The sequence below is a fragment of the Balaenoptera acutorostrata genome, chromosome 16 (assembly GCF_949987535.1).
Source record: "Balaenoptera acutorostrata chromosome 16, mBalAcu1.1, whole genome shotgun sequence".
Classification (NCBI taxonomy): domain Eukaryota; kingdom Metazoa; phylum Chordata; class Mammalia; order Artiodactyla; family Balaenopteridae; genus Balaenoptera; species Balaenoptera acutorostrata.
This window is the reverse complement of record NC_080079.1, coordinates 74,122,750-74,145,945: the sequence shown is the minus strand read 5'-3', so window position 1 is coordinate 74,145,945 and position 23,196 is coordinate 74,122,750. Positions and strand designations below refer to the sequence as shown.

Genomic DNA, 23,196 nt, shown 5'->3' with positions numbered 1-23,196 from the left:
TGATACAGTCACTGATACAGGGGAAACAGCAGGGGCGGGTGTGCTTTCCCGTGGAGATGCGGGCCTGGCTCACGGCAGCAGTGTTTCTGTGTGCTGCTGGGACCCAGTGTTGTCTCTGCTGCTCAAAGTTGCTGGCTGCACTGATTAGACAAGAGAATCGCCAGGTCAGCCGGGGAGGCTTTCACCGCACCAGAGAACCTTCTATTACTGTTCTCGCACATGCCCAGGGATACATCTCTCCCCGGCACGCTCCTTCCTTCTGGTTTGGGCTGAGAAGTAGAGCTTTGCAGTCCGAGTTCCATGCATTCCCTACCTTAGATCCTAGAGGGAGTTCTTAAAAGTGGTACTTCAAGAAATGTTTCTCCGTTGAGTTGCATTTTTAAAGTAGAGGGGAGTCTTTTCTGTCAATGGAAAGACCACGTCTGGCTTTTTCTGCAAACCAGGGTCTGTAACTGGGATTCTGTAAGTAAGTGCCCCTTTGTAACGTCAATAAGTTTAATGCAGTTTCTTTTGGAAGAGTGAATTGTCCTATTTGGGGGTTTTCATAAATCAAAGTCCACCTGGATGTAGTCTAGCGCCAATCAACCTGATTTTCTTTTTCCTTAAAAACTTTGATATAAAAAAGTATCGGTGCACAAGAGAAACAGTGACAGCAAAAGCAGTGAGCCCATCCTCAGCCCATCAGGGATGAGCCGTCTGACCCCAGACAGTCCTTCCGTCCCCTGGCGTCGGCCACCTCCTTTATCTGTAAACAGTGTCATGCAAGTGCCTCTATGGACCCAGTGGTGAAACGAGAGCCCCCAGTTCCGGATGCTCTAAGTCTCAGGCAGGGCTGGGCTGGCAGACGCTGCATTTCCATCTGCCAGATGGAAATGCCAGCCTCTGTTCAGGGGTCCCTGGGATTGCCCCTCGGGGAGCCAGCACACACACGGGACAGTGGTGGGATGATGGGGGGGGCGAGGCGGGCTCAGCTCTGTGTTCTTTCCAGGTGCCAGTCTCCCCTGCTGCTTGAGCACCAAGGCTCCGGCCCTTTGGAATGTGAAGGGGCCAGGGAGCGGGAGGACGCCACGGAAGGAAGCAGACACCCCGGTAACCAGGACCCCTGCCCCGAGGCGCCCCTCCCTCCTGCCCCCTCCCTCCCCCATCACTCGTTCGTTCACCCGGGCACGTCTGGTCAGCTGCATCCTGCCCTGCGCGAGTTGGCCGCTGGACCTCGCGACGTCGTCCGGGACGTGGTCACGGCGGGTGGTGACTGTGGCGCCTGGGGAATGGACCGTGAGCGATGTGGGCAGTTCTGCCTGCTCCAGGGGTGTCTCCATCGGCAGGACCAGGAGAAGGTCCTAGAACCACAGTCCGCTTCGCGGTCACTGAACCCTTTGTTCGGCTCCTGCGTTTCTTCGCTCCTTCGTTAACACTAGACATGAAATGTTACGTCTTGTCTCTCTTTGTGACAGAAGCCAAATGGCACGGCCCGCCTTCCAAAGTCCTGAGCTCCTATAAAGAAAGAGGCCTGCAGAACAATGGAGGCTGCAAGGATTCCCCCAATAAGCTTTCTCACGTGAGTCCTCTCCTCGTGAACTAACGCTGCGTCAGCCCTTCTGATCATCTCAGCACCCGCGATTTATTACCACTGCTGCCAGGGATTCTCAGTGGTGTCATTTACCTCACAAGGCTCTTGGGTGGAGGGAAAAAAAAAAAAAACTAAATGAAAAGTTAAGGGTTTTGTTTTTTTGTTTTTTTTCCTCCTTGATTTATAAAGAACCACAAAGAAAGGTCATACCGTAAATTATTGGCAGAGCCAAGATTGTAGCCTCAGCCTTTGATCCTTGGTATTTTTAATCTGTTAACTCTTACCCGCTTGTGGGCACAGCACAGAAGCGGAACCTGTGAAGCGGGGTGTGTGGTGGGCAACACTCTGCCTGGGGTTCAGTGGACAGCTGCAGATGGTACACAGTCATACCAGCCCCAGGCAGCCGGTGTTCCCACAGTGCCCGCGTGGTTTTGTTTACTTTCCGCAAAAATGAAAAAGTGGGCCATGTCGGTGACTGTAGCTCAATGAAATAAAACTTCCAGTTAAACGTGAAAACAGGAACTGTAGTTGTTGCCAAATGAAGCCAACCTTATAAAGTAGCTGGTTTTTCGGAATCTGTGGGCGTTTGATCAGGCCTTGACCTGAGTTGTTCCTTTCCTCCTCCTCCGCGCGTCACTGGCCAGCTGTAGAGCCAGCCGAGTGTTACCTGCGAACATGTGGCTTCCGTCTCTCAGCTGTATCCCCACCTCGTCTCAAGCCAGCCTCATGGAGCCAATCAGTGCCACCTGCACAGAAGATCCATGTGTGATAGCAAAGGGCAAGGGGAGTTGCTTAAGGATGGGATAGGAAGGAGGGAAGGGCCAAACCACTAGAAAATAGATCAGGGCTCGGCTGGGTCTCACGACTCCACAGCCTTTTGCTGACGATTTGGGCCTCGTTAGTTTTCCCAGCCTGAGGAGAGGGGCCATGTCTGTACCAGGACATCCTCAGACGGGGACATTTACCCTGTTCTCTTGGCTTCATCTTCCAGGGACCTCAGAGCACTCCCGAGAGCCCCCCATCTCGTCAGCCCCCCGGGGCTGCCCTGACCTGGGCTCTGGGGCATCTGGCTCGCGCTTACACTGTGCTTCTGCACGTGAGAGCTGGTTGGGTCCACGCAGCGATCGCTGGGCTTAGAGTAATAAGCCCAGGGAGGGATCGAGTGGATGTCCAAAGCCCCGTCGCTGTGATTCACACCTGGGTCTTCAGCCCCAAACGCAGGGCTGGCCCTGTCATTCATCGTAGGAGCAACTTCTGGAGGAAAGGCTGCTCTCCTCCTTTTATTGATTCCCCACGTGCTTTCTCAGCTTCTGTAACCTTCGTTGATTACTTTCTGGTTAGTGACACCCTGGCAATAACGTTCGCATTTCATGCACAAGTAATTGAACAGAGACTTGAAAAGATACCCATTTAGGTTAAGTTGAATGATGGGAGGGATTATGACTCAGGGGGACTTTTGCATGAAACCAGGGTATTTTTTAAAAGGAAGTTCTTTCCTTGCCTCGCACTGACAAGTGAGCAGAAAGGGTTCGGGTGAAATCATCTGGTTTGTGGCTTCCTGAGTCCGGGGTGGGGGAATGACCTTTTCATGAAGAAGCAAAGTGCGGGATTTGTTGGAAGCCTTCCCGTTTCTCTCTTTCTTCTCAAGATCGGAGAAAAAAGCTGCCCCAGCCATTCCAGCAGCAACACGCTCTCCAGCGACACCTCTGGCAACAGCGACGACAAGCACTTTGGGTCCGGGGACCTGATGGACCCCGAGTTGCCGGGGCTGACGTACGTCAAGGGCGCCTCCACGGACAGCGGCATCGACACGGCCCCGTGCATGCCCGCCGCGGTCCTCGGCCCCGTGCACCTGGCGGGCAGCAGGTCCCTGGTCCACGGGCAGGCGGACCAGTGGGCTGACTCGGACATCCCGGGGCCCGACGACGAGCAGGCCAAGATGTACGCGGTCCACGGCTACGCGCCCGGCATCTCCGCCGGCCACGCCGCCGACGGCAGCCTGGGCGACCTCAGCGAGATCTCCTCCCACTCCAGGTAAGTCCCCGCGCCGCCAGCGGCGCCCACCCCGGGCACCCTGGGCGCCGTCGCCTGCGCTGGGGTGGGAGAGGGGCCCGAAGTAGGAGCAGCAGGTGCCTGAGGTCATTGTCACCCATGTGCCACGCGGCCTGACTTCAGAGGAAACGCTTGCTTCCAGAGTCTCCTTTGAAATGTGCACACGCATACGTTTGTGATTCTATCTTCCTTTCTCTTGAAAGTTGAGAGAAAACTTAACAGAGATGCTCATGGCCCTCAGCAGGCCACTCATTTCTCTCTCCCAGTTCAATCCGTTGTCCCTGATTTTCAGGAGATGGCAAGCTGGCCAGCGCTCAGGTGATAGTAGACAGTGACGGGGGGCGGGGGGTGGCCTCTCGTCGTCCCTCTGAGGGCCCGTGCCCCACTCTCCCCTGGTCCGCGGGCCCCCTGTCACGAGTGTGTACCAGTGGAAGTATGTTCACATTGACAGTCCGATTTTTAAAAAAAGACTAGCTAAGTTTAAAGGAATTGTATTCTGACTACAGATGTGCAGTATATAGTTATGAGTAGTTTTAAACTCCTATTTGACATATGTCTGTACAGTGACTTTAAAACTCATAATTGGTGATTCCTCCCTTCAAAGACCATGCAAAGAAACGCTTTCATTCAGGTTTGGCTGTGCGTAGAATTTACTGCACACTGACTGCCGCTCTCGTTTTCCTTCCTGTCTCCAAGGCCTTCCCTACTTCAGCTCTGAGTTACTGTCTGACTTTTCCCCAGAACTCTTCTAGCTGCTGGAGGGCAGTCAGGTGAACACTGATGGGAACCATCCTTCCAGGTACCTGAGGCCGTGGCGGGAGAACTTCTCCAGCGATGGTGCTTGAGGCTGGCCGTGGGGTTCCCAGCGCCAGCCTCTGTGCTCCTCGGCCCCCTTCACCCAGGCCGAGCCTGCTGCCCTCTGACCTTCTCCCCATCCTCACGCGGCTGCTGCTAAGCCGGGAGGGACGAACCGACGGGCAGAAGGGGGAGTAGCTGTGACCACAGAGCAGACACGTGAATCACTTCGGCTTTCCTCTCAGTCGAGGCCGAGACCTCGACAGCGGTGCTGTTATTTTCATGAGGGATGTCATGTGATGTTTGATCTTGTTTGAAAAAAAGTTTTCAACTTCTAAGTCCCGGAAAATTAACGTAACTTAATTTTTTTTACACAAATCTAAAACACGAGGGTGCCTGCACACACGTGCCCACCGCCGCCTTTCTGCTCTCCTTTTCCTGGCGCTAACGTCATCATCTGTGTCTTACATTTACATCATTTGTGTCATTCAAGGGCATTTATGTGACAGGTTAAAGAAAGCTGCACACGAATTAGCTCACACAAGAAAGGTAGTATTTTGGCTTATGTAACCCCACAGGCCAGAACTATGAAGGTTCTGCTTGACACAGCAGCTCACGTGATGTCACCTGAGACCAGGTCCCCCCGGTCCGTGGGCTCGGCAGGACTGCCCTGACATCTCAGCAGTGAGAATGGCTGTGTCACCTGCTGTGTCACCTGCAGGCCTCCCGTGCTCGTGCTCCCCTGTCACAGCAAGAAAGTGCGGATCTTTTCAAGTTTCTGCAGACATCCCCCCCTGCCCTGCCACCAGGGTCTCTTCACGTGTTCTTGGCTTCAATCACTGTGCTTTGGGGGCCTGGGGGTCAGTCCTGCCAAACCACGCAGCTGGAGACTGGGGAAGAGAGCCACTTCCCCAGAAGAAAATCAGAGGATCGTGTCCCTGGGAGATGGGGGAGCAAATGCAGACAGGGCCTCCTGAGCGCCCACCGTAGGCTCTGTCTTCTTCCCCTGGGCAGACGGAGTGCAGGACATGGAGACTATTTTCAAAGTAGAGATTCCTATTACTTTTGACCAGTTCTCTTTAATAATTTGACTTTAAATAGGTTTAGTACTAACTAAAATAACAGTTAAGTGTTATCAGTGGCTTTGGTTACCTGAATTATTCCTATCTTACTTTCAGAGACAGTTTTTAATTGTCCAGGCTGGCAAAACCATCTTGGGATTTTATAATCTTCTGGTGTCTTGTTCAAAGTGTAGAAGATTTTGTAAAATGGCTGATTTCCCGATACCTTGTTAGAGAGATGTAATTGGCATCACAAACAGAATTTTGTATTACCGTTGAGGAAAATTTCAGTGGAAACCGCTTTCAGAGCACCTTCTTTTATGAATAGAGTCAGGATATTTATAGGGATTTGAAGTCAATTTTCTGGAACACCTTAAGCATTCATTAATGTAATGGGTCAGACTCGTAGAAAGCACAGGAAACTGCTAGATTGCACTTCTGGTCAATGTTCCTTCTTTCCACCCCTTCACACTGGACATGTGCACAGCGGTTGTAGAAGGGCTGTGTGCTGAGTGAGGGGCTCCTTTCCCATCCAGGTGCCTTTTTCTTGCCCTTCTTAGTCGACAGTGACTTTAAAGCCACATTTCAACTCCAGTTGCAGGCTTTTGCTCACGTGGAATTCATCATTAAATTAACTCTTTTGAACACTTCCTCCTGTCTGTCCCCTGACCCATATGGGAGAGCTAGAGAAAATAAGATTTCAAATATTCTAAAGTCGTTTTTTTTTAATTTTAAAATATTTAAGTATTTTTAAGTGTTACCTATTCATAGCTTACATTTAAAATAAGACTTGAAAGGTCAGTGTGTTGAGGTAAAAGGAACTTTGCTCATTAGCGCACAAGGGACCCACCTACCGCAGTGGTGCTGAGACTCTGCAGATCCTGAAATGCCAGGACCCAGACTGGGACACACATGCCCTGTGATGATGAGTACCGTCGGCCTTTGGGTGTGTGGTCAGCTCGGAGCTGAGGCCCACTGCCCAGGGTCTCAGTTGTGACAGGGAGCAGGAGAGCAGGAGAGACTCTTAGGGGCCGGCATCAGCGCCAAGCATCCTGGCTAGTCACCCCTCCACCCCACGCACTCGTGTACCCCACCATGTTTTAGCTGCTTCTCAGCGCTCAGCCCTGGTTGCCATGGTGTGAGCTCACTGTGTACCTCACCCCAGGCTGCTGTCTCCTCTCGTCTGGAGAGCCTGGGCCTGTCTCCTTCACTCTGTAGCGACAGCGCTTAGTACATACAGGTCCTTGAACTTGACAAGCATTGGAATGTTTGTTGAGTGAAGGAGGGAAGTCTAAGAAGACTGTTGATAAAGGCGTGTTGATTGAGTTGGTAACCCAGTGCCTTGGGGAGCCTAAGGAAATAGGAGGCACAAGCCGGCCGACTGTTCGCAGATCCCAGACCATCTGTGGTACGTTCTGAATACTCTGATTCTGGTTTTTCACCACCAGCATCACTACCATCCCCACCAGCTCCGCCACACACGCGCACGCTCCCGACAGCCATCCAGGAGTAGAGCCAGCGTCAATTATGTGTGTGGTGCGATTCCGGGATTGCACTGAGGACTGGGAAGGGGGACTTAGGACTCCTGAAGACAAGCCGCACGGGTGTGAGGGGAGGACGGGGGTGGAGGGAGGGGTGTGCAGGAATCACCACCCATTAAGCGGCACAAGCACATGCCTAGCCAGCTCTCCTGCTACTCCAGGCTTTTAATTCAGCAAACCCCTTTTGGTTGGTTTTTTTTTTTTTTTTTCTCCTACGAGGGCAGGGCACTTAGATAAGAGCTCAGAATACAAAGCAGTATTCATAGGAGCCTAACCAAGCTTTTGCAAAGTGAAACAAATCAACTGCCAAAAAACCAAAACAAAAAATCCCGTGTTCTGGCTTCTCCTGTAAATGGCTCATGTGATTATCTGTTGTTTACACTTATTCATGTCTTCATACTGTTTACTCTTGGTAAAGGATTGGGAGCTGGCAGTGAGACTCTAAAATAAGAACGTGAGTCTAGAAGGAAAGGATTCATGAAAACCTTAAGCCCACATTCTCGAATGTTGATCTGCTTCAGAGGAAACCTTTATAACAACGTTACTGCCGCTAAACACGGGTTTTTGCCACGTTGCCCGCCAAATGGATTCGATACATTTGTTCTTAGAGTTTAACTTTAAAATATTTTACTATTGGGGTCAAAGACATTTTTTAATCAAGCCTGAATGAGGAAACTGGAAAAGCACATCAGGCTTGTGACCATTGCCCCAGGTGCTGGCTAACGCTGCGCTCTCTTCGTAAGAGGCTCCCATTTTTGCCAGTCTGGTGAGCGTGCCCTGATATTCTGCAGTGGTTTGCACTGGCATTTCCCTGGGGATGGCAGAGGTTGAGCCCTTCCTCTTAGGTTTATTCACCATTTGAGTTTCTTTTCTTTTGAGGCATCACTGTGGTGCCCATTTTTCTGCTGAACATCCTTTCGGCCACAGGCGTACAGCTTGGCACGTGAACACCCTTGGCCTGTGGGAAGCAGGGCGTTCCAAAGGCACGTGGCAGAGAGGCGGTCACATCTGCCCCCCTCTGCCCGATTTTGCTCACAGAGAAGGACAGGAGTCGTGCGTGATGGCTCTGAGTTTGGCAACGTGCCCGCCCCGCTGAGATCTGATTGTATCGCAGCTTCTGTCTTTTCCTCCCCAGTGGTTCACACCATTCAGGAAGCCCCTCGGCTCACGGTTCCAAAAGTAGTGGGTCTCTGGATACGTCCAAAGTGTACATCGTGTCTCACAGCAGCAGTCAACAGGCCCCGGGGTCCGTGTCCAAGGCCTACCACCGGCAAGGGGCCGTGAACAAATATGTCATCGGCTGGAAGAAATCGGAAGACAGCCCGCCGCCCGAGGAACCTGAAGTGGCTGAGTGTCAGGGGTAAGGCGTCCGGGGGGGGCTCTTCTCTAGGCAAACCTTGGGCATCTGGGGCATGGACCAAGCTAATGTATTTTTCCCCCCAGTAGAAACAGATTTTCTAAAAAAAGAGTAATCAAGAAACATCTTGGTAAAGCTCTTTAAATGTTGGCATTTATATTTCTCTTTAAAAGTCTTCTCTTTCCTTGATGTTCTCATATAAAATTAAAACAGATTTCTTTTTTTAATATAAATTTGTTTATTTTATTTATTTTTGGCTGCATTGGGTCTTTGTTGCTGCGCGCAGGCTTTCTCTAGTTGTGGCGAGCGGGGGCTACTCTTCGTTGCGGTGCGCGGGTTTCTCATTGCGGTGGCTTCTCTTGTTGTGGAGCACAGGCTCTAGGCACTCAGGCTCAGTAGTTGTGGCACGCGGGCTCTAGGCACGCAGGCTTCAGTAGTTGTGGCTCGTGGTCTCAGTAGTTGTGGCTCACAGGCTCTAGAGCGCAGGCTCAGTAGTTGTGGCGCACGGGCTTAGTTGCTCCGCAGCATGTGGGATCTTCCCGGACCAGGGCTCGAACCCGTGTTCCCTGCGTTGGCAGACGGATTCTTAACCACTGCACCACCAGGGAAGTCCCTAAAACAAATTTCTGTTCCTTGCTTTTATATTCACGTACCATGTCCCGCTCACCTCTGTACATCCTCGTGACTCGCACGTAGTAGACCCTCGGAGCATACTTATCGACGTATCATTTGTCAATTTTAATAAAGTCACTAAGTTAGCAGGAAAAGAGGCTAGCAATTTTTATTCAAACACAGAGGGAAACTGGAATAGTGCATTTTATTAGTGATTTTCGGTATTACCTTTTTTATCCCAGCAGTTACTGACGAGACCTGGGTTTGTTTTTTTCTTCCCTGCGTCTTTCCCAAAGCAGATAGGGCCTGGAGCTCTTGAGCATGTCCACCCCCGAATCTCAGGGCCCACAGCTGGGCACGTCTGACGGCCTCATCGCAAACCCTCCATGGTGGGTCTTCCCACGGGGGTTCGTTCCGTGCAGAGCCCCCATCCCCCGGGTCTTGGGTTCTTTTTTAGCTCCCAAGCCAACCACATCTTCAGTCACATTTAGAAGTTTTGAAAGCTTCTTCCCCAGTCACTGCTTTCACGTCGTCAGCGCTGCTGCTACTTACAGAGCCGGAAAATTCGGGAAACCTGAACAAAGCAAGAGCCGTAGCGAGTTCCGATAAGTCGTTCTTAATTTTGAGCATGTTCATGTGAGTTTCATATCCTGATAATTCCCCAGTGAGCCGTCACCCTGCAACACAGTAGCCTGGCTTTGGAGATGGGGTCATCTCGGTGACGCAGGACAGTCACACACAGGTCATCCTCTGCAAGCTGCCGCCCTGGGCCGTGGGTTCCTAGAGCATCACGTTTCAGGTCGTGCGGCCCGTCCGCCTCTGCGGACAGTACGGCCCCTGGTTCTTCACCCACCGTGTCTTCAGGAATGTTCCGTGGCTCAGATTACATTTGCAGACCAAACCTTTTAGAAACGACTCCCCAGTTTTCTGAAGAAAAGAGCTGAAAACAGTAATTCGGCTAGACAGTCTTTTGTTGTCCATAAATATGTTTCTATATACTGATAATCAAGGGGGACAGCTGCTTTATTTATCCAAACGGCTTTGCGAAATGGCTGATAATAAAAATGCTTGGCATGCACCCGGATGGATTACTGTTCAACATCAGTTTCCCCGGGGTCCCGCTCTCCGTGTTGCAGGGTGGACGGTGCGTGGGGTTGCCCAGCCACAAGAGAAAGGCTCTCTCAAGCTCCTGAGAAGCACCAGGCTTCCTTCAAAGAACACGGGATAATCTCTGATGAATTATTGAAACTGTGTTTTCTGACACAGGTTAGGAAAGGGAAAACACAGCCTTATTTGAAAAGTTGGCTCTATGTTTTCTCCTCCAGGGCTTTGGGGATCTGATTTGTTTCCGCATTATTCAGAAACCTAAGCTCGCACTCATTTCACAAACGTAAGATGGCATGGGGATCTGGGAGAAATGCAGCAGAAGTGAAATGCAGCTCAGTAACTTAGGAGAGCTGTGTGTGAATGAACGTGGTGGGTGAAGCTGGTGACTGGATTTTAATTCACAAGGCTACAGGCGTTCTACAGATAAGCTGACGACTCATCTTCAGTTTCCTTCTGCCTTGTTTCACCAGGCTCTATGGTGAGATGGGTCTCCTGTCCACCGCAGCTGAGCAGCAGGCAGTGGTGGGAGATGACGTCTCAGAAACTCACCACGTGCTCTCGAAAGAAGACTTTCTGAAACTGATGCTTCCCGACAGCCCCTCAGTGGAGGAGGGCAGGAGAAAGGTTAGTGACTTTTGTGTAGCTTTGAAGTTACTGGAAACACTAAGGAAAAGCCTAAAGAGACACCAGGACTTCCAGAGTTCTCCCACATGTGGTCTCTCTCGTGATCCTACCCACAGCTCTGTGCCCGGTTGGCCATTTTTACTGTTATTCCCCCAGGAAGCAGAGTGAGCCTGGGAGAGGTCAGGAAGGGCAGCTTTCTAGACGGATAGAGGAAGCTAGAGGCAGGCGGGCCTGGCCTCAGCTCTCGGCTGCAGTGACCATCAGCCGTGTGATTTTGTTCATGTGACTTAATCTCTTGGCCCAGTGTCGTCCTCTGAAAAAGGGAAGCAATGATAAATGTACTACAGAGTTACAGCAAAGATAAGAACCAACTTCACAGAGGACCCGGATATAACGGGTCATCAGAAATAGTAGCTGTTAAAATTCACACCGCCTGACTTTTGCTCCGGAACTTGTACCAAGGATAGAGTTCTCCAAGCCATCCTGCTTGGGTGTAATCCTGTTCCAGAAATGGGCTGGAGTTAGGTACTCTGCTGCCTGGCATTGTAAATCAGATGGCACTTGCCCCGTGCTTGTAAAACCGTGCCCACTCGCAAGGAAAGGCCACGCATCAGTCTCAAAAACCAACCTTCCATTCGAGGTCACGACTTCATCACCATGGCGCAGACCCTCGCTACCGTTAGATGACTTTATTGTCCTTATTAGTTTTAGTTTTATTATGTAGTATTACAGTCTCTTAAACCACTCTGTTAAGTAATGGAAAGTATGAAAAAGGACTCACAGGTAATCTAGCCCAATCTCCTCTTCTGGCAAGTAACTGATGCCCCAACTGATGAAATGTGACGTTCCCATAAATATTTGGGGGCAGAGTCAGCCGTGGAGTGCAGGCCTTTCTCCCTTCTAATTCAGCGCTCTCTTGTCCAAATGAAAAGAAAAGAAAAAAGTCAGGCGTGGCCATCTTGACTGATCCGGATAAACAGCAAGTCTTTGTGCTGCCGTCTTCCCTATAATAAAACAATGCTGCAATTAACCTAATTGTGTTCTTAGAATAACACTCTCATGAGATACTACCTCAAAGCCGCTTTAATCTAATGGGCCTGTAATCATGTTCTGAAGAGCCTGCTGGTTGTGTGTGAAGAGGGAATCTCAGAAGAACTCAACAGAATGAGTCTTTTTTTTTTTTTTTTAACTTGTATCAAATCGTGTATATGGTACTGTATAAGCTTGGGTGCAGGCTATTGTACCGAAAGTGCAAATAGCTTTTCTTTTAATAGGAACAAACTTCTCCTTGACATGTGTTTTTTTTTCTTCTAAGACAAATCGCCTTCTTTTCATAGTGTAAACTTAACTTTGCAGTTCACACACACTCTGGTTCCCATTCATCAGCCGGACAGACTTTGACAGAATGAAAGGGACACATACAATAGAAATACTTTTAGCCTTCTGGCTACATTCACAAACGTAAATAGCCATTTCTGTATTTGCTTGATGCAAACATTCCGGCTTTTACTATTATTGATGTAAAAGGAATGTGGTTCAGGACATAGAAGAAGTTGGAAATTCAGATTTGATTTAATTTTTCTTGAGTTTTTGACTACTTGCTTCTTTAGTATGAATTTTCCCTACCCTATCTGTGATTTAACACGATAATTTTAATGGTTTCTTTAAATCTGGTTATGATTGATTACTCTAACTCAATTCTCAACAACTGTAATAGACTTTTGTGAGTGAAACTTTGAAGTGTGTAGACAGTAAGACCTTCCTGGACCAATACTGTCTTTCTTGAACCTGTGTGTGGCTTAGAAAGCTGCAGTGCTCAAAAATTAATATTATTATTATGACCTAGATTAGATTGAACCTCGCATGTAGTTGATTGGTACAGAAATCACCTAATATTAAAATGTAGTCATTTCCAATTAAAATCAAGCCAGCACTAGATGTGGTTTTGAATAGCTGTTGCCTGAAATGGCAGCGTTCTGTATTTCCAGAAGCTGCCACAGCTAAAGGGTTATGGAGTTTCCATTTAACATTTCAGAATAGAGCTGTGCCTGTCTAATTCGTGGTAATATTTCACAGAACGTCAAAGGAGGAAAAGAGCCAAATCCAATAACTGCAGGAAGCCCTTGCGCGTTTGCCTCGGTGACCTGCGTGCCTGGTGTAGCATCCTTAGGCTGAGGCTTTGCGCACAACTGCTGCTCAGAGATGCTCCCACGGTGGTACCGGACCCCGCCGAAGTCAGTCAGATGAGTTTCACGCTGTCAGCTTTCTGACATCTGTTTTCCCTTCCCTCCTCCTGTCTCAACCCCTAGTTTTCGTTCTATGGGAACCTGTCCCCACGGCGCTCGCTGTACCGCACCCTCTCGGACGAGAGCATTTGCAGCCACCGGAGGGGTTCTTCCTTCGGCAGCTCCCGAAGTTCCATCCTTGACCAGGCCCTGCCCAGTGACATCCTGTTCAGCACCACCCCGCCCTACCACAGCACCCTGCCACCCCGGACCCAGCCGGCGCCCAGCATGGGAAGCCTGCGGAGTAAGTCCCTGGGGTGGCCCGAGCTGTCCTCGTGGGCTCTCTGGGGTGGGTCTCCTACGGGGGTTGGAGGGACTTGTTTATTCTTTAAACTATATATCATTTGGTGGTGTGTTTTCTCTTTTAATGATTTTTAAAAGTGATAAAAGCCCCAAAGTGGACATTTTTTAAAAGTTGAGCACTACTACCAATTTTTCAGAAAACTGAAAAACCCATATTAAACGTTTTTAGCAAGTAAAATAGTGACCTTTATACTCAGCTCAGCTATTACATCCATAAAGAAAAAAGTGTCTAAACCTGATAAGGAGAAAAGGGTGTCATGGTGGTAGATTTTCCGGTGGGCAGCATGCAGGGAGGAAGGTTGGTTTTCTTGCCTCCTGTGTCTGTTTCTTCTTGATCTTCCAGATCTGGTGAAGGCGAAGGTGGCAGGTGGGCATCGGGACACCTGGGTCCCAGCCCTGGCTCTTCCCACGTGGTACCATGTCCCATCACTTAAGATTCTCTGTGTCCAGTTCACTCCAATTTATTGGCCACAGGTTGACTAGATAATTTCCAGATGATTTTCCTTCAAATCCTGAAATCTTTCCTTTTTACATAGTGTTAGTTTCCTATTAACGTGTCAGTGTTGAAGGGTGATTTTTTTTTTTAACATTAGTTAGCTTTATTTCCTTTTTTCATAGTTAATTTCTATTGTACAGGACGAATGAGAATTAAATCAGAAATATATTCACTGTCAGGGTTTTTTTTAAATTTCATAGTAGAAAGCATTATCTTTAGAACCAATTTGAACTTCATAATACACATATAAGTCCCAGGCTAAATGAAATAAAAGTTCTAATAAGCTTTCTAATGTTTAACATAATTGGAAATGAACCTTGTCTCATAAAATTCTTAATCTATTTCTTTAAGTAACATAATATCCTGCCTGTTATGAAAAGTCCATTTGCCTAAATTGGAGAAATACTCCCTCTTGATAAAGGTATGAGGGTCAGACAGACATATTCTAATACCCTAATACTTCTCCAAATGTTTGTCCTTTTTTGTAAATAGGTAACTTTAATGGCCTCTTAAAGCTTTCCTAAAACCAGTAAAACTCTATTTTCTTGCAGATGTCATATCTTCCACTTAAAAATGCTTGAGGTATGACTGTGAAATCTACAGTATATATGTTACTGTAGTTCTTACATTCTACCTTTCATTTGCTTCCGTGTGGAAGACGCACAATTGACCCTTGAACAACAGGGATTTGAACTGTGCAGATGGACTTACACACAGATTTTTTTTCCATGTAAATATCACAGTACTACATGCTCCACGGGCACCTGGGATACGGGGGCCAACTGTAAAGTACACGCAGATTTTCCACTGTGTGGGAGGTCGACGCCCCTGACACCCACATTGCTTAAGGGGAAACTCTCTATCCTTTTTTTGGCTTTGCTTTTTTTTTTCTTAATAAACATCATTTACTTAGAGCAGTCTTAGGTTCACAGCAAAAGTGAGCGGAAGGCATGCAGACTTCCCACGTACACACCCGCTGCCCCTACAGGCGCTCAGTCTCCCCCCGACCACAGGGTACATTTGTTAGAGGACACTGACACATCTTCATCACCCAGAGTGCATAGTTTGCGTTGGGGTTCACTCCCGGCGTCGTACAGTCTATGTGTTTGGACAAATGCATGATGACGTATCTACCATTGTATTTTACAGAGTATTTTCATCTCCCTAAAAAGCCTCTGTGCTCCACCTGTTCATCCCTCTCTCCCTCTCACCCCTGGTAAATCAGTGGTTCTTTTTTTACTGTCTCCATAGTTTTGTCCTTTCCAGGTGTCATATAGTTGGAGGCATACAGGGTGTAGCTTTTCCAGAAATACATTTAATTTTCCTCCACGGCTTGATAGCTCACTTCTTTTTAGTGCTGACTACTGTTCTCTTGTCTGGGTATGCCGATTTATCCTTTTTTTTAAATTTGTTTATTTATTTATTTTTGGTTGTGTTGGGTCTTCGTTGCTGCGCACGGGCTTTCTCTAGTTGCGGCGAGCGGGGGCTACTCTTCATTGCGGTGCACGGGCTTCTCATTGCGGTGGCTTCTCTTGTTTCAGAGCTCAGGCTCTAGGCACGTGGGCTTCAGTAGTTGTGGCACACAGGCTCAGTAGTTGTGGCGCCCGGGCTTCGTTGCTCCGCGGCATGTGGGATCTTCCCGGACCAGGGCTCAAACCCGTGTCCCCTGCATTGGCAGGCGGATTCTTAACCACTGCGCCACCAGGGACATTCCTGTATCCTTTCTTAGTATGTTCAAAGGTACAATGGAAACAGGCAGGATACACTCTCCACTATCAAGGTTAAAAACTGCCTGACTTGCCTTCATCGTCTCTTCCTCTGGGAAAAGCAGTAAGAGTGGCCCTTGCTGTTGGCGCTTCTCAGATGAAACCTTCTTATTTGGCCATGTGACTCCTCCAATTTCTAAACTTCACAACCTACTCAGAAAAAAAAATTCTCTAGGTTTGGTGGATCGAATGACAAAATATAAATAAGGGAGCTGGGAGTAATTTGAATTAATGTGTCTCCCCCAAGACACTTCTGATTCCCTCCTCCCTGCCCACCAAGAGGTTCAACTGCAAGGATCTGGTTGTGCCTGGGACCCCTGACACCCACACTCACCTGTGTGGTTATTACTCCTGTATCTGCTCAAGGCGGATTTCAGTCATCTTTTGCTTTCTGTGGTTTCTGGTCACTCAGCAGAGCCCCTGTGAGCAGATCTCGCTCTGAGAGTAGTTCCAACAGTCTGGCCCTGGAACAAGCCAGAGAGCTGACACATGGGAGCTTGTGGCCAGCAGATGCCTGTGAGCGAGAAATGAGGACTATTTGGGGTCGCCCAGGTGTTTCTCTTAGTTTCTCAGAGACTTAGCTTCACGAGAAAACTTGCAGTGGAGGTTAGGTTAGTTCTGCCAGAGCGTGTAGCTCTGGATGCTTCAGTAGCTACAGAGGTTGAGCAAGAATATGCAGAAGGCACACGTATTCTCCTGAAGTTTCCCAGGAAGCATCTGACCTTCCACTCATAGAGACTCATTTGGATCTTGTTCCTAATTTGGAGCAAGGACAGCACGGGGGAGGGTTGCCAAGCCCATCTTTTCACAGTGAGCCTCAGGAAACCTCATCGCCGCACCTTTTCTCCATGTAATTATCAGTCACCGGTTTCTCGTTCAGACAGTTTTAGCTTTTCCATGTCTCAAACTTGGGCCCATCTCAGAATCTCTCTTCTCCTGAGACCAGGATCTTAATCCAACCTTGGAAGACAGATGACACTTAACAAGCACGTTTTGGATGTGACTCATGTCATGATTCATATATATTTCCTGGGGGCGGTTTGGGGATCCCTGAATGTGCTGTATCATTATGTCTTCAACTTGGAGGTATAAAAATATGACCAGCTGGAAAAATTGAGCAAATGCTGAGATCTTTCTGCATTGCATTTAGGGCCTTTTGTTTCCATCATTGGTGGATTTCAGAGTAAAATTTCTTCTGGGGCCCAGGTAGAAAAAAAGAATAGGGAGTGGCCATTTTGACACACAGTTCACAGGCCCGAAAACCAATGATATTGAAAAGCGCTCATAGTATCCTTGTCTCCTTGACCATGTGGTTACCTGGCTTTGTTCAGTGCAGTCCCAAGCATTGGCAGGTTTAGAGCATGTTTAAAGAGAATTACTGGTTTTTTGCAAAATGGAGTTTTATGAAACTCTCCAAGGAGTGGTAGAAATCTTCCTATGTGGGTAGACTGACAAGAGTTCTTAAATTTTGAGAAATAAAAACAGGGTATTAGGGCTTCCCTGGTGGCGCAGTGGTTAAGAATCCACCTGCCAATGCAGGGACACGGGTTCGAGTCCTAGTCCTGGAAGATCCCACATGCCGCAGAGCACCTAAGCCTGTGCGCCACTACTACTGAGCCTGCGCTCTAGAGCCCGTGAGCCACAACTACTGAGCCCACGTGCCACAACTACTGAAGCCCACGGGCCTAGAGCCCATGCTCCGCAACAAGAGAAGCCACTGCAATGAGAAGCCCGCGCACCGCAACAAAGAGTAGCCCCCGCTCACCTCAGTTAGAGAAAGCCCGCGCGCAGCAACAAAGACCCAACGCAGCTAAAAATAAATAATAAAATAAAACAAATTAATTTTTTAAAAAAACCAGGGTATTAGGTTCCATATATTCCCAAATCCTATAGTTGTGACCTAGGCCCCTCACAAAGGATGCTCCTTGAAGTTTAAAAGCGAGTTTTAGCAGAAATAAAAGAAATTAGTGTTTTCCTTATCATTTAGTACCCACTGAAGATGCCACAGACCCCAGGTGCAGACTTAGTGGTGTGTGGCCGGCAGAAGAGTGGCCCTTGCTTCCGCTGGCGTCGCAGACAGCATCCGTGGCCATCAGAGGAAGAGTGTTCTCCGAATCTGTGTGGCACTTCTTTCTCTCTTTCTCAGACGTTCTCAGTCTCCACTGTAATAAACATCCATTGGTTTCTGGAGAGTCATCGTGAAACCGCAGCTATCTGACCACCAGGAAGTGCTAACAGGAAGGCCCCTCCGCATTTATAACAACAGCGAGAAAGTCAGACTCAGTGTAAAGCTGGTCCCCGCGATTTCAGGGTCGGGATAAACAAACAGGAAGCCCCAAGGTCGATGTCCAGGCCAGTAGAGCAGAGGCCCCGGCAGCGGTGCCTGGACATCGGCTGCCCTTCAGAAGCCACGAGTCGCTTTCTCTCCTGGATTGGCCAGAGGAGCAGCAGTGGCTTGAGAGAACTGGCCTTGAAATAACAGGCTTTGGTACCTAAGTCGCGCCTTTTCTGCCCCATCTGGAAAGCTCAGGAGACAAGCCAGTTACAGCTGCTGCAGTCACACCAAGCTCAGGGGCTGGCGCCTGTACGCACTTTCCCAGACCCCAGAGCGACACCATGCTCCTGTGGGCTCCTCAAGGGCAGAACCTGCGCCTTAGGGCTACCCCATCCCTAGGTACTGATACAGTACCTGGTGGGACCCAGAGTACAGCAGGTGCAGAGTAAACGTCACCTGGGTGATACCTCATGTCAGTTATAAGTATTATAAAGAATTTTTGGTGGAGTCTTGGACCAAAAAGAAAAAGAAGCTAATTTTTTCCCGATTATATGATTTTCCAAGCATTGCAAAAATTTTAGGTGCTTTTTTTAAAAAAAAATTTATTTTTTAATTTTTTTTTTTTACAGTAGGTCCTTGTTGATTATTTATTTTAAATATAGCAGTGTGTACGGTGCTTTTCATTTTGATAATTCAGAGAGGAACTTAGGGGAATTCCCTGATAGTCTAGTGGTTAGGGCTCTGAGCTCTCTCACTGCCGAGGGCCCAGGTTCCATCCCTGGTCAGGGAGCTAAGATCCCGCAAGCTGCGTAGCATGGCCCCCCCCCCCAAAAAAAGAAAAAAGAATACAGAGAGGAACTTGGGCGGCTCCTACTTCATTTAAGGTGACACTCCTTGACACTGGTATCGTTCTGCTTACCGAACGACAATGCATTTGGACTTCAGTCCATGCTTTCTCGGAGCTCTGCTCCCGGAACTGCTTTTCCCCAGGCAGCTGCTGCTGGGCTGTGTCTTGGTGACTGTCGCCTCCTCGGATAGGCCTCCCTCCAGCATGCCACTGCTTGTATGATCTTGTTCATTTGTTTCTGCCCTCTGTCCGTGTCACTTGTCGTGTAAGCTCTGTGAGAGGGTGGGCCTTGTCTGTCTTACCCACTGCTCCGCCCCATCTTTAGGCATACAGTAGGCATTTAACAAACACACTATAGACGGGTGAATGGATAGTACTCCAAATAAACTCTTGAGGGAGGGAATCTTCTCCAATTTACTAAAGCATCTTTGCCAGTTCCATAGTGTCAAATAAACACGAAAGTCCCATTGACAACTGGGGGAGAGGAGTGACTGTTTACAGTAAAGAAGAAATACCCCTCCTTTTGCTTCCTGGTTCTCCATAGAAGTTGGAGGAGGTTAGAAGGATGCCCTGGGTTTGCCTCTGGTTGTGACAACCCCCTGCTCTGGGGGTCGCTAGGCCCACTCACCCCACACACACTCACTCTGGGCAGGAGCTTCCCAGCCACACAGAGTGAGAGCTCCGATCTTTTAACCCAGGATGCTCAGGGCTCCTTTGTCAGTCCCCCGTTGCGTGTTTGGGGAAGATGCTGTTTGAGCTTACGAACGCAGGAGGGACGGGAAGAGGGGACAAGGGACTGTAGCCCAGCCCCCGTCTCTCGCTGCCTCTTCCCCGCTTGCCCTCTGTTATTTTGCTGTCTGCCTTGACTCCTGTTAGAGCCAGTCAGGACGTTGTCTGCTGGCGCTGGGGAGAAAGCAGACAGCGCACAGAATGTGTACCAGGTTTGATTTTAGGCTCTAGGATGCCAGAAGCTCAGGTGAAGGATTATTTCTCTATAAAGGCAAAGAAAATCCTCAGGTTGACATTTCTTAGCCATACATGACCAAGAGACTGTACTTTCGGTAAAAATGTTCATTCAGCTGAATGATTTTTCACTCCCTGACGTTTTCCTCTCCAGTGAGGGAAGGAGAGGCAGGAGGGGAGGGGCGTGCCCCATGCACACCGGCTTCCAGCCGGCCCGGGGCACCCTTCCCAGAGCTGCGACACACACACACCCCTATTCCTGACCAACTCAGCTGCAGGGAAATCAGTGGCAAAAGTAGTTCCCCCCTAGTCAAATAATTTCTTTTCACTTGGTGCAGAAAACCTGCTTTAAGCAAAGCAGCTGATGTGTTTGAGAGACAGGGGAAGTGATTGAGGGTCCCTGGGCTTCCTGACCTTTCTCTCGGGGGGGGGGGGCTTGAACCTTAAATTCTGGGTGAAGACGGGACCTGGGCGGGGTCAGCCCAGCCTCTGCCCTTCGGTGCCTCTCTGGGTCCAGAGGGGTCCGTCAGGAGAGAAGCAGACAAGGACAAAGAACCTCACACATAGAACACGCTGGAGCACGTGGAGAGGGAGGGTGGCAGGAACGGTGTTGATAAAGTACCCATTACTGGTTTCCCTTCAAGATGGAGGGGCGATGGTTCCACATTTAAGTGGGTTAACGTTAAAAACAGAGTGGCTTCATCGTTAGCTGCAGCTGTTAGAGGTAGGCTAAGAGCTGCACGTGGAAGGTGCTGGGAAACGGAGCATTAGGGTCCTTCAAGGACAGATCGCAGGCACCCTCTGTCCTGGTCCAGGTGCGAGCATTTCACAGTTTCCCCAAAGGATGTGGGCGCTAAAATTACAGGTGCACTTGGTTAATTATGTCCCTTCCTTAATTGCGGGCTCAGACGGCCAGGTGGTCATTATTTTGATTGGTCTAATTAGTCAGATGTGTCCGCGAGCAGCTGCGTACCACATTCTGGGCAGGTCCAAGAGAGGCACCTTAGAGAAGGTCCAGCCTTTGGGAAATTTGTCCGCAGATGCGTAATGAGTTCCTAACAACCAGTATGGCTAGTGACGTAAACACTTCAAGTCCTGCGATGAGAGTTTAAAGAGAGGAAATGTAAAAGGTCCGTTTGCACAGAGAAAGGGAGACTAGCAAACGTTCGGTGCCGGTTAGGGAGAGGGTTTTGGTTTAGCCAGTGATCAAGCCGCCTCATTAAGTCAAAAGAGTAATCCAACCACCATTTTTGTACATAGCGAAATGTACAAAAGAGATTGCACCGAACCGTTTTTACAGTAGAGGCTTCAACACTCTTCCCATAGGGGAAAGTCACCCCAAGGGAAACAGGAAGTGATCCTGAGGGTGGTCAGACTGGGTTGGTGTCCTCCGGAGAAGCCCACCCGGGAGAAGCTCACCTCTGCTTTTCTGATTCACGTGAAGGCTCAGTCCTGATCTTGCACCCGGCCCCTGCCTGCTGGCGACCTCTCAGTGAGCCTGGAGGTCGCGGCTCTTTCACAAAGCCCCTCCTCTCGAGCGCTGTGTCTCTTGGATGACTGCGGTGGGATGTCTCTTTCTTTCCTGGGACAGGAGATCTTTCACAAAAAGCCCCCTGGGCCCCTCCGAGGGCCCGGCCGGTACCCGTGCTGTGATCTGACTGACACTGTGGTTTTGTTTCTGTCTAGATGAGTTCTGGTTCTCCGACGGGTCCTTGTCAGATAAGTCCAAGTGTGCAGATCCCGGCCTGATGCCCCTCCCGGACACGGCCACGGGGTTAGATTGGTCCCACCTCGTGGATGCTGCCCGGGCATTTGAAGGTAAAGACTCGCAGCCTCTGGGGCCGGGACAGCGACGCAGGGATGTCCGGGTTAACGTCTGGATGCTCTGAGCATCTTCCAAGAGGAAAACCAGGGGATGGCTTGGGCTGAGACCGAGGGCCTTTCCTTAGGGAGACCCAGGCACGCAGGGAAATAGCCCTGGGCAAAGGGCCCCAAACCGGCTTCCAGGTCAGGCGCCAGCTGTGACCTGGCGGGCGTCACTTGTCCTCTGACACCTGTGTTTTCTTACCTAGAATGTAGAGGTGGGGATCTAGGACACAGACTCTATCTTTCCTCCCAGCGTGATGAGGTGAGACGGGAGGAGAAGGCCCTTCAGAGGTCCAAGCTGCCCGGACAAGCACAGGCCTGGGCGTCTGGTGGCTTGGGGTCCCTGCAGACTCTGGTGTGGCCTCCTTGACACGGCGGGTCACCCTGCACGGGCCCCGTCTTCCTCCTCTAACCATGTGGTCAGGATGGTGCTGGGCTGGCTGATCTCTGGGGCCCTCTGGCTGTCACACTGCCCTCCACCATCTCTGGAGAATGTTTCTGTGAATTTAGGAGGGGAAGCTGCACCTTTTCTCCAGCCTGCAGGTAAAGGGGGCCACGGACAAGGGAGATGCTTGCCTCCCAGGCACCCTCTGGACCTTAGGCGTGGGTCCAGGGACCCCAGCGACCCGGATTCAGACTTTCTGCCATTTGCTGCTACATTCTCTCCATGACCACAGCCTCTGCACCTGGGTGACCTGTCTGAGACTCCCCTGTGTGTCTGCGTCTTCACTGCCGCCCCCCAGGGATGGCCATGGCCACCTGAGTGGCCCTTTTCTCTCCCTCTCCTTTGACTCACCCGCTCTGATCCTCAGTTCCCGTCACCTGTGATGTGCAGGCTTCAGGAAAGGTATTCAGATTCCTTTCCCAGGAGGGGCAGGTGCACTTTGCAGTCAGGCTGCTGCAGAGTGTGGAGGTCAGCTGCCCTGACCGCCTCTCTAACAAGCTGCCCTGCTAGGCAGTTTCTCTCATCAGTTGGGATCAGTGCCTCTGGTCCTAAGCACCATTTGGGGGGGAGTCTGGGGGAGGGGTGAGTCGAAAGCTACTCTCAAGCTAATTCAGGGACGCATTAATTCAGTACAGGGACGTTTAGCTCTGGTAGTTGGGATGACAGGGAAACTGTTGGGAAGAAACTCCTGCAAAAGGCATAGGCTGTTCCTGCTCCCTTATTAGACAGAGTACAACTGTTCTGGGTTTGCTGCTTTACAGCAAAAACTTGAGAATGCCCCCATCTGCTTGGTAATGCAGCCTTCATCTCTCTCAACCAGAAGATGGGTAGAGTGCATTGTAACAACCCTCCGAACACTGGCCCGACGTGACCGAGCCCCAGAGGGCACGAGCACAGTCTCACCTCTGTCCAGAGCAGCCCAGGCAAGAGAGAGCAGCATTTTCTCTGGCCTGTTCCGGCACACTGTGGTCTTACTGCCCGAGGAGAGTGTAAGAACTTCTATTCTGTCTTCTCCGCTCCCCCACTGCATAAATATTAGCGTAGTGCTTACCACACTGAATTCTGCATTATTCACATCTCTGTCTCTTCCTATTAGATGATGAGTTTCTCAAGGGAAGCCTGCTTCTCCAATTTATCTTACCTTTATTGATCAAGTGCAGAGCAAGATAACCGAATGAGGAGAGCTCCTACAAAGGAGCCAGTAGGTCCAAAATGCACAGGGCCCTGTGCA

General features: G+C 49.6%; 1 protein-coding gene across 8 annotated transcripts in view; it reads left to right on the top strand.

Moving 5' to 3' along the window:
- SIPA1L2 (signal induced proliferation associated 1 like 2) overlaps positions 1-23,196 on the top strand; it is a 220,988-nt gene that overhangs the window by 182,895 nt on the left and 14,897 nt on the right. For 6 of the 8 annotated variants that reach the window (XM_057531387.1, XM_057531388.1, XM_057531392.1 and 3 more), the window contains 7 exons: positions 989-1,089; positions 1,455-1,558; positions 3,219-3,604; positions 8,155-8,379; positions 10,566-10,719; positions 13,029-13,248; positions 21,341-21,472. In XM_057531387.1, coding sequence (XP_057387370.1) covers positions 989-1,089; positions 1,455-1,558; positions 3,219-3,604; positions 8,155-8,379; positions 10,566-10,719; positions 13,029-13,248; positions 21,341-21,472 — 1,322 coding nt within the window. Of the gene's footprint in view, positions 1-988; positions 1,090-1,454; positions 1,559-3,218; positions 3,605-8,154; positions 8,380-10,565; positions 10,720-13,028; positions 13,249-21,340; positions 21,473-21,726; positions 22,052-23,196 lie in introns of those variants that run through there. The other 2 variants (XM_057531394.1, XM_057531393.1) reach the window with 2 other exon arrangements.